Raw genomic sequence first — 13,778 nt, forward strand, 5'->3', positions numbered from 1 at the left:
TTGACATTAGTAACAGACATTTTGGCCTGGGTTGATGTCTGTGCGTCCTGGTAGCTGTTGTGTTTGCACTTTATGGAACAAGACACTGTGGTTAATATAGAGCTATTTAAGATAACTATATTTTATTAAAAGTTACACAAAGCCATAGAAAGACTGGAAGAAAATGTTTTGAAGTATACTTTATTTTTATTTCCGTTATTTTACAACACCACAAGTGCATCCATGTGAATAAAAGATGAATCTATATTACTAAAATACATTTCCTGTATAAATATTTTTACTTTCACTTGTTATTCCTCTTATTTAGTTTTTGACTCCTGTAATGACTCTTTACAGGATTGGTTGAATGTTTCACATATGCAATAAGTATTTTGTCTCTTGTAACCCTTGTTTTTCCTTTTTTTTTTATATATATATATAAATATATTCTCACAAACATGTTACATCTGTATTTATTTCGAAGCTGAAATGTCAGAATACGGAATTGGGGCAACAGACATTTTGTGACCTATGGTTAAATTCATTACCTGTCAATCAGATCTTTAAAAACTTGATTACAATGCTGTTTCAACAAGCTTATTCTGCTCATCAATCTGACTTTGACACAGTCAGGTCCATAAATAATTGATACATTGACCAAGTTATTATAATTTTAGCTCTACACCACCACAATGGATTTGAAAGGAAACAAGATGAGCTGAAGGTGCAGACTTTCAGCTTTAATTTGAGGGTATTTACATCCAAATCGAGTGAATGGTATAGAAGTGCCTTGCCTTGCCCCAATTTTAGGGGCTTAAAATTAATTGGACAAACTAACAATCCAAAATTGTTAGTTTTAATACTTGGTTGCAAATCATTTTCAGTCAAAGACTGCCTGAAGACTGGAACCCATAGACATCACCAGATGCTGGGTTTCTTCCCTGCTGATGCTCTGCCAGGCCTTTACTGCAGCTGTCATCAGTTCCGGCTTGTTCTTGGGGTGTTTTGCCTTCAGCAAGTGAAATCCATGCTCAATTGGATTCAGGTCATGTGATTTACTTGGCCATTGCAGAACATACCACTTCTTTGCCTTTCGCAGTATGCTTCAGGACATTGTCCATCTGCACTGTGACATGCCATCCAATGAGTTTTGAAGCATTTGGCTGAATCTGAGCAGATAATATAGCCCTAAACACTTCAGAATTCATTCTGCTGCTTTTGTTAGCAGTCACATCAATGCATTCAATGGGAACCTGTTCCATTGGCAGCCATACATGCCCACGTCATAACACTACCTCCGCCATGATTCACAGATAAGGTGGTATGCGTCGGATCATGAGCAGTTCCTTCCCTTCTCCATACTCTTCTCTAACCATCATAATGGTAAATGTTGATCTTTGTCTCATCTGTCCAATGGATGTTGTTCCAGAACTGTACAGGCTTTTTTTTTTAAATGTATTTATGTTTGGCAAACTCTAATCTGGTCTTCCTGTTTTTGAGGCTCACCAATGGTTTACATCTTGAGCAAATAGACAGTTTACCACAAGTCTTCTCTTGAATGTTGACTTTGACACAGATACGCCTACTTCCTGGAGGGTGTTCTTGATCTGGCCAACTGTTGTGAAGGGGTTTTTCTTCACCAGGGAAATAATTATTCTGTCGTCCACAGTTGTTTTCCGTGGTCTTCCGGGCCTTTTGATGTTCCTGAGCACACTAGTGCGTTCTTTCTTTTTAAGAACGTACCAAATAGTTGATAAGGCCAAACCTAATGTTTTTGCTATCTCTGCTGGGTTTGTTTTGATTTCTCAGCCTAATGATGGCTTACTTCACTGCCATGACTGCTCTTTGGACTTCATATTTAGGGTTAACAGCAAGATTCCAAATGCAAATACCACACTTGAAATCAACTCCTAGACCTTTTATCTGCTTACCTGTAAATGATCTAATGAGGGAATAACACACACCTGACCATGGAACAGCTGAGCCAATTGTCCAATTACTTTTGGTCCCTTAAGGGACCCTGGCTCATTTCTGAGAAGTAGGCCAAACCAAACCACACAGAGAGACACTATTCTATTGTAGGCTATTTAGTCATTTTTTTCTATTTTATCACATTCTATCCTACTGTATTGTATTCTTGACTTGACACATAAAAAGTCCCGTAATTCCTACACCGTTCACCCAATTTGGATGTAAATCCCCTCAAATTAAAGCTGAAATCTGCACTTTCAGCTCATATTCATTATTACTTTCAATTCTAATATGCTGTGGTAGACAGCTAAAATAATAACTTGGTCAATGTCCAAATATTTATGGACGTGACTATGTTGTGAACTTCTCAAACTACTTATGCCGATGTTCACCAGATGTGTTTTGTTTTGCCGGAGGTCTAGCCTGCATTTTCCATACATGGCACACGTGCTTCACTTTACAACAGTGGGGGGGGGGGGGGGGGGAGTTTCCCCACTTACAAAGAAATGATCAGTCTATAATTTTAATAGTAGGTTTATTTGAACAGTGAGAGACAGAATAACAACAAAAAAATCTAGAAAAACGCATGTCAAAAATGTTATAAAATGATTTGCATTTTAATGAGGGAAAGAAGTATTTGACCCCTCTGCAAAACATGGCTTAGTACTTGGTGGCAAAACCCTTGTTGGCAATCACAGAGGTCAGACGTTTCTTGTAGTTGGCCACCAGGTTTGCACACATCTCAGGAGGGATTTTGTCACACTCCTCTGCAGATCTTCTCCAAGTCATTAATAGGTTTTGAGGCTGACGTTTGGCAACTCAAACCTTCAGCTCCCTCCACAGATTTTCTATGGGATTAAGGTCTGCGGACTGGCTAGGCCACTCCAGGACCTTAATGTGCTTCTTCTTGAGCCACTCCTTTGTTGCCTTGGCCGTGTGTTTTGGGTCATTGTCATGCTGGAATACCCGTCCACGACCCATTTTCAATGCCCTGGCTGAGGGAAGGAGGTTCTCACCCAAGATTTGACGGTACATGGCCCCATCCTTTGATGCGGTGAAGTTGTCCTGTCCCCTTAGCAGAAAAACACCCCCAAAGCATAATGTTTCCACCTCCATGTTTGACGGTGGAGATTTGTGTTCTTGGGGCCATAGGCGGCATTCCTCCTCCTCCAAACACGGCGAGTTGAGTTGATGTCAAAGAGCTCCATTTTGGTCTCATCTGACCACAACACTTTCACCAGTTGTCTTCTGAGTCATTCAGATGTTCATTGGCAAACTTCAGACGGGCATGTATATGTATTCTTGAGCAGGGGGACCATGCGGGCGCTGCAGGATTTCAGTCCTTCACGGCGTAGTGTGTTACCAATTGTTTTCTTGGTTACTATGGTCCCAGCTGCCTTGAGATCATTGACAAGATCCTCCCGTGTAGTTCTGGGCTGATTCCTCACCGTTCTCATGATCATTGCAACTCCACGAGGTGAGATCTTGCATGGAGCCCCAGGCCGAGGGATATTGACAGTTCTATTGTGTTTCTTCCATTTGCGAATAATCACACCAAATGTTGTCACCTTCTCAACAAGCTGCTTGGCGATGGTCTTGTAGCCCATTCCAGCCTTGTGTAGGTCTACAATCTTGTCCCTGACATCCTTGGAGAGCACTTTGGTCTTGGCCATGGTGGAGAGTTTGGAATCTGATTGATTGATTGCTTCTGTGGACAGGTGTCTTTTTTACAGGTAACAAGCTGCGGTTAGGAGCACTCCCTTTAAAAGTGTGCTCCTAATCTCAGCTCGTTACCTGTATAAAAGACACCTGGGAGCCAGAAATCTTTCTGATTGAGAGGGGGTCAAATACTTATTTCCCTCATTAAAATGCAAATCAATTTATAACATTTCTGACATGCGTTTTTCTGGATATTTTTTGTTGTTATTCTGTCTCTCACTGTTCAAATAAACCTACCATTACAATTATAGACTGATCCTTTCTTTGTTAGTGGGCAAACGTACAAAATCAGCAGGGGATCAAATACTTTTTCCCCCCACTGTATACAGAACAAAAATATATATGCAACATGCAACAATTTCAAACATTTTACTGAGCTACAGTTCATATAAAGAAGTCAGTCAATTAAAATGTATTAATTAGGCCCTAATCTATGGATATTGCATGACTGGGCAGGGGTGACGCTATGGGTGGGCCTGGGAGGGCATAGGTCCACCCACTGGGGAGCCAGACCCAGCCAATCAGAATTAGTTTTTCCCCACAAAAGTGCTTTATTACAGACAGAAAAACTCCTCAGTTTCATCAGCTGTCTGGGTGGCTGGCCTCAGACAATCCCGCAGGGTTAAAAGTCGGATGTGGAGGTCCTGGGCTGGTGTGGTCAAATAAAATGTTATTTGTCACATACACATGGTTAGCAGATGTTATTCCGAGTGGAGCGAAATTCTTATGCTTCTAGATCCGACAGTGCAGCAGTATCTAACAGGTAATATCTAACAATTCCACAACAAAACCTAATACATTCTAGTAAAGGAATGGGATAAGAATATATTATTATAAGTATAAAATGTATGGATGTGCAGTGACAGAGCGGCAAAGATGCAATAGATAGTAAATAATAGATAGTGAAGGATACAGTATAAACATATGAGATGAGTAATGCGAGGTATGTAAACATTCTTAAAATGGCATTATTAAAGTGACAAGTGTTCCATTTATTAAAGTGGCTAATCAAGTCTGAGCTGCCTCTGTGTGCTAGTGGAGGTTGTTTAACAGTCTGATGGCCTTGAGATTGAAAAACAGCTTCTATCTCTATCCCACCTTTGATGCACCTGTACTGACCTCGCCTTCTGGATGGTAACGGGGTGAACAGGCAGTGGCTCGGGTGGTTATTGTCCTTGATGATCTTTTTGGCCTTCCTGTGACATCGGGTGGTGTAGGTGTCCTGGAGGGCAGGTAGTTTGCCCCTGGTGATGCGTTGTGCAGACCGCACCACCCTCTGGAGAGCCCTGCGGTTGTGGGTGGTGCAGTTGCGTTACCAGGCGGTGATACAGTCCGACAGGATGCTCTCAATTGTGCACCTGTAAAAGTTAGTGAGGGTTTTCAGTGACAAGCCACATTTGTTTCAGCCTCCTGAGGTTGAAGAGGCGCTGTTGCGCCTTCACCACACTTTCTGAGTGCGTAGACCATTTCAGTTTGTCCGTGATATGTACACCGAGGAACTTGAAGCTTTCCACCTCCACTGCTGTCCCATTGATGTGGATGGGGGAGTGCTCCCTTTGCTGTTTCCTGAAGTCCACAATAATCTCTCTTGTTTTGCTGACATTGAGGGAGAGGTTATTTTCTTGACACCACACTCCGAGGGCCCTCACCTCCCTGTAGGCTGTCTCGTCATTGTTGGTAATCAAGCCTACCACTGTAGTGTCGTCTGCAAACTTGATGATTGAGTTGGAGGCCTGCATGGCCACGCAGTCGTGGATGAACAGGGAGTACAGGAGGGGGCTGAGAACACACCCTTGTGGGGCCCCAGTATTGAGGATCAGCGGAGTGGAGATGTTTCCTACCTTTACCACCTGGGGGAGGCCCGTCAGGAAGTCCAGGACCCAGTTGCCCAGGGCGAGTCGAGACCCAAGGTCTCAAGCTTAATGACGAGTTTGGAGGGTACTATGGTGTTGAATGCTGAGCTGTAATCAATGAACAGCATTCTTACATAGGTATTCCTCTTGTCCAGATGGGATAGGGCAGTGTGCAGTGTGATGGCGATTGCATCGTCTGTGGATCTATTGGGGCGGTAAGCAAATTGAAGTGGGTCTAGGGTGACAGGTAGGGTGGAGGTGATAGGATCCTTGACTCGTCTCTCAAAGCACTTCATGATGACAGAAGTGAGTGCTACAGGGCGGTAGTCATTTAGCTCAGTTACCTTAGCTTTCTTGGGAACAGGAACAATGGTGGTCATCTTGAAGCATGCGGGGACAGCAGACTGGGATAAGGATTTGTTGAATATGTCCGTAAACACACCAGCCAGCTGGTCTGCGCATGCTCTGAGGATGCGGCTAGGGAGCCAGCAGCTTTGCGAGGGTTACCACGTTTAAATGTGTTACTTACGTCGGCCACGGAGGAGGAGAGCCCACAGTCTTTGGTAGCGGGCCGCGTCAGTGGCACTGTATTGTCCTCAAAGCACGCAAAGAAGTTGTTTAATTTGTCTGGAAGCAAGACGCCGATGTCCGCGATGGGCCTGGTTTTCTTTTTGTAATCTGTGATTGTCTGTAGACCCTGCCACATCTCGTGTTTGAGCCGTTGAATTGCGACTCCACTTTGTCGCTATACTGATGCTTTTCTTGTTTGATCGCCTTACGGCTGGAATAACTACACTGTTTGTATTCGGCCATGTTTCCAGTGCCTTGCCATGATCAAATGTGGTGGTACGTGCTTTCAGTTTTGCGCATATGCTGCCATCAGTCCACGGTTTCTGGTTAGGGAAGGTTTTAATAGTCACAGTGGGTACAACATCTCCTATACACTTCCTTATAAACTCACTCACCGAGTCAGCGTATATGTCAATGTTATTGTCTGAGGCTACATGACACATATCCCAGTCCACATGATCGAAGCGGTCTTGAAGCGTGGAATCCAATTGGTCAGACCAATGTTGGCTAGACCTAAGCACGGGCATTTCCTGTTTTAGTTTCTGCCTGTAGCAGGGGAGCAACAAGATGGAATCATGTTCAGATTTGCCAAAAGGAGGGCAGGGGAGGGCCTTGTATGCGTCGCAGAAGTTAGAGTAGCAATGGTTGAGCGTGTTACTCGCTCGTGTACTGCAATCGATATGCTAATAGAGTTTAGGTAGCCTTGTTCTCAAATTAGCTTTGTTAAAATCCCCAGGTACAATAAATGCAGCCTCGGGATATATGGTTTCCAGTTTGCATAAAGTCCAGTGACGTTCCTTGATGGCCGACTTGGTATCCGCATGCGGGGGGATATACACGGCTGTGACGATAACCGAGGAGAGTTCTCTTGGGAGATAATACGCTCAGCATTTGATTGTGAGGAATTCTAGGTCAGCTGAACAAAAGGACATCAGTTCCTGTATGTTGTTACAATTACACCATGAGTCGTTAATCATGAAACATACACCCCCGCCCTTCTTCTTACCGGAGAGATGTTTATTCCTGTCGGCGTAATGCACTGAAAATCCCATTGGCTGTACGGACTCCGACAGCATGTCCCCAGCTAGCCATGTTTCCGTGAAACAGAGTATGTTACCATCCCGGATATCTCTTTGGAAAAAAAAAAAGCAAAACTGCATATTTTAGTGGCCTTTTATTGTCCCCAGCACAAGGTGCACATGCCACACCTGTCTGGTGGATGGATTATCTGGCACAGGAGAAATGTTCACTAAAAGGGATGTAAACAAATTTGTGCACAAAGTTTGAGAGACAGACGCTTTTTGTCTGTTTGTAAAATTTCGGGGATCTTTAATTTCAGCTCATGAAACATGGGACCAACACTTCACATATTGCATTTTATATTTTTGTTCAGTATAGCTAAAAGCTAGCTATTTGGAGTCTGTGTGTGTACATCTGTTTGTACCACCGTACAGTAAAGCAACGAGTTGAAAATATGGAACGGATACGGTACACAGAATGCACCGCAGCCTAGTGACCACCAACATAGTGTTGCGGACTGCTCCATTGACAATGAATGACTTCTGACGGAACGCAAAGAGTTTGCATCTGGTGGACATGTGGCAATAGACCTATTTGTATGATGTATGCTAAACGTATAGATAGCACACAAACTGTTAATCTCAAAGTATAAACTGTTGGGAATAAGGTTTTTTAGTGTCTGTCCTATATCTAGGAGATAAGAAAGCTCAGGAAATATATTTTTTTTTTTAACACATATTTAACCTCTTATTTTTGTTGGCTCAAAACTACCTCCATACTACCATTCATTTGTATAAGTTACCTTCAGACTAGTCCCATGACATGGTCTGACAGACACCGCTGTTGCTCAGATGCAGAGGATTGAGATGCAGCCCATGCAACAACAAAAAATCTCTAGTTTAAACTGATCGATTTTGATTGGGATATTTTTATTATGTTACTGACCAGTTACACACCAGTTTTAACTGCATTATATCAAATTTAGTGAGCCAATTGTTTTTTTTTATTTTGTAATGTAATGAACATAACCCACCATGAAGTTAATTTTAAATGGTTTAAAATTGGACTAGTGTTTGAAAAAGCTTTAGCAATAGGAGAAAGCTGCCTAATATAACTGAACAATGATCTTTGTATAATTAACTCATTAATTAGTAGGCATTCGTTAGCGGGCAGTGTCTGTTTGGACTAAGGATAATTCTTTATTTGTGAGCTATTATTGAATTGAATTTATTTTGGGTAACAGACATATACAACAAAATGTACAATGTGGACCCAGAGGATATCACTTGAAAGTATTAATTAAAACGTTTGTTTCCAAAGTGGTCCTCGACGGTAAAAAAAAAAAAAACACATACCCTACCGGTCAAAGGTTTTAGAACACCTACTCATTCAAGGGTTTTTCTTTATTTTTACTATATTCTAAGTTGAAGAATAATAGTAAAGACATCAGAACAATGAAATAACACATATGGAATCATGTTGTAACCAAAAAAGTGTTAAATAAATCAAAATGTATTTTATATTTGAGATTCTTCAAATAGCCACCCTTTGCCTTGATGACAGCTTTGCATACTCTTGCCATTCTCTCAACCAGCTTCACCTGGAATGCTTTTCCAATAGTCTTGAATGAGTTCCCACATACGCTGAGCACTTGTTGGCTGCTTTTCCTTCACTCTGTGTCCCGACTTATCCCAAACCATTTGAATTTGGTTGAGGTCGGGGGATTGCGGAGGCCAAGTCATCTGATGCAGCACTCCATCACTCTCCTTCTTGGTAAAATAGCCCTTACACAGCCTGAAGGTGTGTTGGGTCATTGTCCTGTTGAAAAACAAATGATAGTCCCACTATGCGCAAACCAGATGGGATGGCGTATCACGGCAGAATGCTGTGGTAGCCATGCTGGTTAAGTGTGCCTTGAGTTCTAAGTAAATCACAGTTAGTGTCGCCAGCAAAGCACCCCCACACACCATAACACCTACTCCTCCATTCTTTACAGTGGGACATACACATGTGAAGATCATCCGTTCACCCACACCGCGTCTCACAAAGACACGGCGGTTGGAACCAAAAATGTCCAATTTGGACTCCAGACCAAAGGACAAATTTCCACTGGTCTAATTAATGTCCATTGCTCGTGTTTATTGGCCCAAGCAAGTATCTTCTTCTTATTGTTGTCCTTTAGTAGTGGTTTCTTTGCAGCAATTTGACCATGAAGTCCTGATTCACACAGTCTCCTCTGAACAGTTGATGTTGAGATGTGTCTGTTACTTGAACTCTGTGAAGCATTTATTTAGGTTTGAATTTCTGAGGCTGGTAACTTTAATGAACTTATCCTCTACAGCAGAGGTAACTCTGGGTCTTCCATTCCGGTGGCGGTTCTCATGAGAGCCAGCTTCATCATAGCGCTTGATGATTTTTGCGACTGTCCTTGAAGAAACTTAAAAATGTCTTAATTGTCCATATTGACTGACCCTCATGTCTTAAAGTAACGATGGACTGTTGTTTATCTTTGCTTTTTTGAGCTGTCTGTTCTTGCCAAAATATGGACTTAGCCCTATTTGGTAAAAGACCATCTCCATACTTCCCCTACCTTGTCACAACACAACTGATTGGCTCAAACGCATTAAGAAGGAAAGACATTCCACAAATTAACTTTTAACAAGGCACACCTGTTAATTGAAATGCATTCCAGGTGACTACCTCCATGAAGCTGGTTGAGAGAATGCAAAGAGTGTGCAAAGCTGTCATCAATGCGAAATGGTTACTATTTGAAGAAATATATTGTGATTTGTTTAACAATTTTTTGGTTACTACATTATTCCATATGTATTATTTCATAGTTTTGATGTCTTCACTATTATTATACAATGTAGAAAATAGTAAAAATAAAGAAAAACCAGACAAGACAAAATTACAAAGAAACATAAATACTTTTATCTGAACATGTGAAAATTATGTAGCCTATCCTTGGGGTGATGATTTACATTATTTTGTGTAGTTGTTTTAGAAGGTGTAGCCTAAAGGCCTAAGCTAAGAGTGAATAACAGGCCTATAATGTGAGTGAAAACCCCACTCATCGAAAATGTTTGACCAAATAGGTAACAAATGAATTTCAACGTGAATGATTGATGTATGTCTCTTGAATGTGTCGCAATCTGAGAGCGAGAACGCGCATTCTGCCTCTGTTATCAGTGAGTGGGGAAGAAGTAGAGGCGCTTATCCAAAGCGCGCTCACAGCTGAAATATTGGGGCCACATGCATCGGCAAAAGGCGAGAACGCGCGCCCTGTGTCTTCTCTGCTTCCTTCTCGGATACTGTCGTTTCCTGCATTCCAGTTGATTGGGAAGGGGGGCCGGGACGACCACTGAGTAGCGAAATTCTGGGATAAGATGGAGGTTTGCGAGAGACTTTTGTGCCTGGCCGTGGTGTCCAGCGTTCTCTGCGTTGGCTCGGTTCTGGGGAAATACGTGAGAGGTATCGTCAACACCAAGGAGGTAAGGTGTTTGATACCTAATTTATCACTTGTGACAATGACACCATTATAAGACTCGGCAGCGCCTTCTCATGTAGCCTAAAGCCTTTCCGTGTTTATATTATATTGCGAGTGTGACGCGCTCCGAAATTGCCTGATCATTTTTATTCCAAATCAAGCAATTTCTCCAAGATGTTACAGGATGTCCATACTGCCTTGTATTTGTGCGCATCTCTATGCGTGTCAGAGTGAGCGTATTTCTATCTACATCGTTCTGGCTCTGTTTGTGGCTCTCACGGTAGAAGCAAGCTGTGGATGTTTACGAGAATGTGCCCTGCAAATTCATCTAGCATTTATTTTTCTTTGTGATAGCGCCAAGCGTTGGCGATATCCTACACTGTAACCAATATAACTCACATCCGTCGTTCACATATCATAACGGTAACCCCGCCGTTACAGGTGTGCGTCAGTTGTCGCCCACGTCACATATTGTTTATTATTGGTCCTCCTCATCTCACATCAGCCGTGCTCCAACACTTAACACTAGCCTGATATCAATCTGTTATGAATCTCAAAGATATTATTATCTGATTTAATCTATCTGTTTCTATTGATTCCTTCTGCGTTTAGATGTTGTGCTCATATTGTTCCCATGCCCTGCTGTGAGTGACCAAGTCGGGCAAGTGTAAAGTGCACCAGACAGATGTGCGCCAGCCGCGACAATCCCGTGCACTGAGCTCTCTCATAACTCTTCTCATCTCAGCTCTTTTAGTGTCCCACTTCTGCATAACAGTTTCATGATCAGGTGTGATATGTAACCCATGACATTCATGCCTCATAAAGTAGGCTAACACCTGTCGTACACAATATCATTAATTCCCTCTTCCCCTTTCCCTCTTCAAAAGGGCCACAATGGAAATAAGCTTTTTAGCTTTATTGTGTTATCCTTGATGATTTTCTTATTGTATGTGGAGGTGTCACCGTCTGGAGTGCCCTTTTGTATGTATTTAAAAAAAATGGCCTAATAAATTCAATCAATCAATCAATATCATATGTAGAAACACTTAGGCTTCTTATCAGATCATGTGGCTTCCAATCAATAGCTATTGAAAATTGACAAACTATAATATAGTTAACTAGCTAAATACACTAGTGTTTGTATGATATCAGAAATGCTTATGAATAACATAATCCATATTAGATCTCCAGCACATGCCAGACGTACTCTATACTCTCTTCTCTTACGTGGTGTGTGTTAGTCTGAACCAGGGTTGTGTCTTCCCTCAAACACCATGTCACTGGTCTGAATGGACTGACACAACACTCATCTGGACATGTTGATATAGGGTGTGTGTGTGTGTGTGTGTGTGTGTGTGTTGTCCAGTGGGACTGTTCAACACATCAGTCTTGTCTGCGGACTCCCACCCAAGGTCACACACACGCACATGGCCTCACTCCTCCACCTCAAAGTCACAGTAGAGTACAGTCGTGGCCAAAAGTTTTGTCAACGACACAATTATTAATTTTCACAAAATCTGCTGCCTCAGTTTGTATTATGGCAATTCGCATATACTCCAGAATGTTATGAAGAGTGATCAGATGAATTGCAATTCATTGCAAAGTCCCTCTATGCCATGCAAATGAACTGAAGCACCCCCCCAAAAAAAATTCCACTGCATTTCAGCCCTGCCACAAAAGGAATAGCTGACATCATGTCAGTGATTCTCTCATTAACACAGGTGTGAGTGTTGATGAGGACAAGACTGGAGATCACTCTGTCATGCCGATTGATTCGAATAACAGATTCGAATAACAGACTGGAAGCTTCAAAAGGAGGGTGGTGCTTGGAATCATTGTTCTTCCTCTGTCAATCATGGTTAACTGCAAGGAAAAACGTGTCGTCGTCATTGCTTTGCACAAAAAGGGCTTCACAGGCAAGGATATTGCTGCCTGTAAGATTGCACCTAAATCAACCATTTATCGGATCATCAAGAACTTCAAGGAGAGCGGTTCAATTGTTGTGAAGAAGGCTTCAGGGCGCCCAAGAAAGTCCAGCAAGCGCAGGACCGTCTCCTAAAGTTGATTCAGCAGCGGGATCGGGGCACCACCAGTACAGAGCTTGCTCAGGAATGGCAGCAGGCAAGTGTGAGTGCATCTGCACGCACAGTGAGGCGAAGACTTTTGGAGGATGGCCTGGTGTCAAGAAGGGCAGGAAAGAAGCCACTTCTCTCCAGGAAAAACATCAGGGACAGACTGATATTCTGCAAAAGGTACAGGGATTGGACTGCTGAGGACTGGGGTAAAGTCATTTTCTCTGATGAATCCCCTTTCCGATTGTTTGGGGCATCTGGAAAAAACCTTGTCCGGAGAAGACAGGGTGAGCGCCACCATCAGTCCTGTGTCATGCCAACAGTAAAGCATCCTGAGACCATTCATGTGTGGGGTTGCTTCTCAGCCAAGGGAGTGGGCTCACTCACAATTTTGCCTAAGAACACACCCATGAATAAAGAATGGTACCAACACATCCGAGAGCAACTTCTCCCAACCATCCAGGAACAGTTTGGTGACGAACAATGCCTTTTCCAGCATGATGGAGCACCTTGCCATAAGGCAAAAGTGATAACTAAGTGGCTCGGGGAACAAAACATTGATATTTTGGGTCCATGGCCAGGAAACTCCCCAGACCTTAATCCCGTTGAGAACTTGTGGTCAATCCTCAAGAAGCGGGTGGACAAACAAAACCTCACAAATTCTGACAAACTCCAAGCATTGATTATGCAAGAATGGGCTGCCATCAGTCAGGATGTGGCCCAGAAGTTAATTGACAGCATGCCAGGGCAGATTGCAGAGGTCTTGAAAAAGAAGGGTCAACACTGCAAATATTGACTCTTTGCATCAACTTCATGTAATTGTCAATAAAAGCCTTTGACACTTGAAATGCTTATAATTATACTTCTGTATTCCATAGTAACATCTGACAAAAATATCTAAAGACACTGAAGCAGCTAACTTTGTGGAAATTAATATTTGTGTCATTCTCAAAACTTTTGGCCACGACTGTACAACATATCAAATCAGCAGGCGAGGTATGTTTAGGTTCAGTGATGGTGGGGAGGATTATAGGTATGTTTAGGTTCAGTGATGGTGGGGAGGATTATAGGTATGTTCAGGTTCAGTGATGGTGGGGAGGATTA

At 42.5% G+C, this 13,778-nt stretch overlaps 1 protein-coding gene across 1 annotated transcript in view; it reads left to right on the forward strand.

Annotated features, from left to right (window-relative positions):
* Positions 1-10,006: 10,006 nt before the first annotated feature.
* Positions 10,007-13,778, forward strand: part of LOC115177358 (transmembrane protein 145-like) — a 46,847-nt gene continuing 43,075 nt past the window's right edge. The window contains exon 1 of the mRNA XM_029738060.1: positions 10,007-10,606. Coding sequence (XP_029593920.1) covers positions 10,502-10,606 — 105 coding nt within the window. The 5' untranslated portion in view covers positions 10,007-10,501. The remainder of the gene's footprint in view (positions 10,607-13,778) is intronic.

This window comes from Salmo trutta, chromosome 37, assembly GCF_901001165.1.
Source record: "Salmo trutta chromosome 37, fSalTru1.1, whole genome shotgun sequence".
Lineage (NCBI taxonomy): Eukaryota > Metazoa > Chordata > Actinopteri > Salmoniformes > Salmonidae > Salmo > Salmo trutta.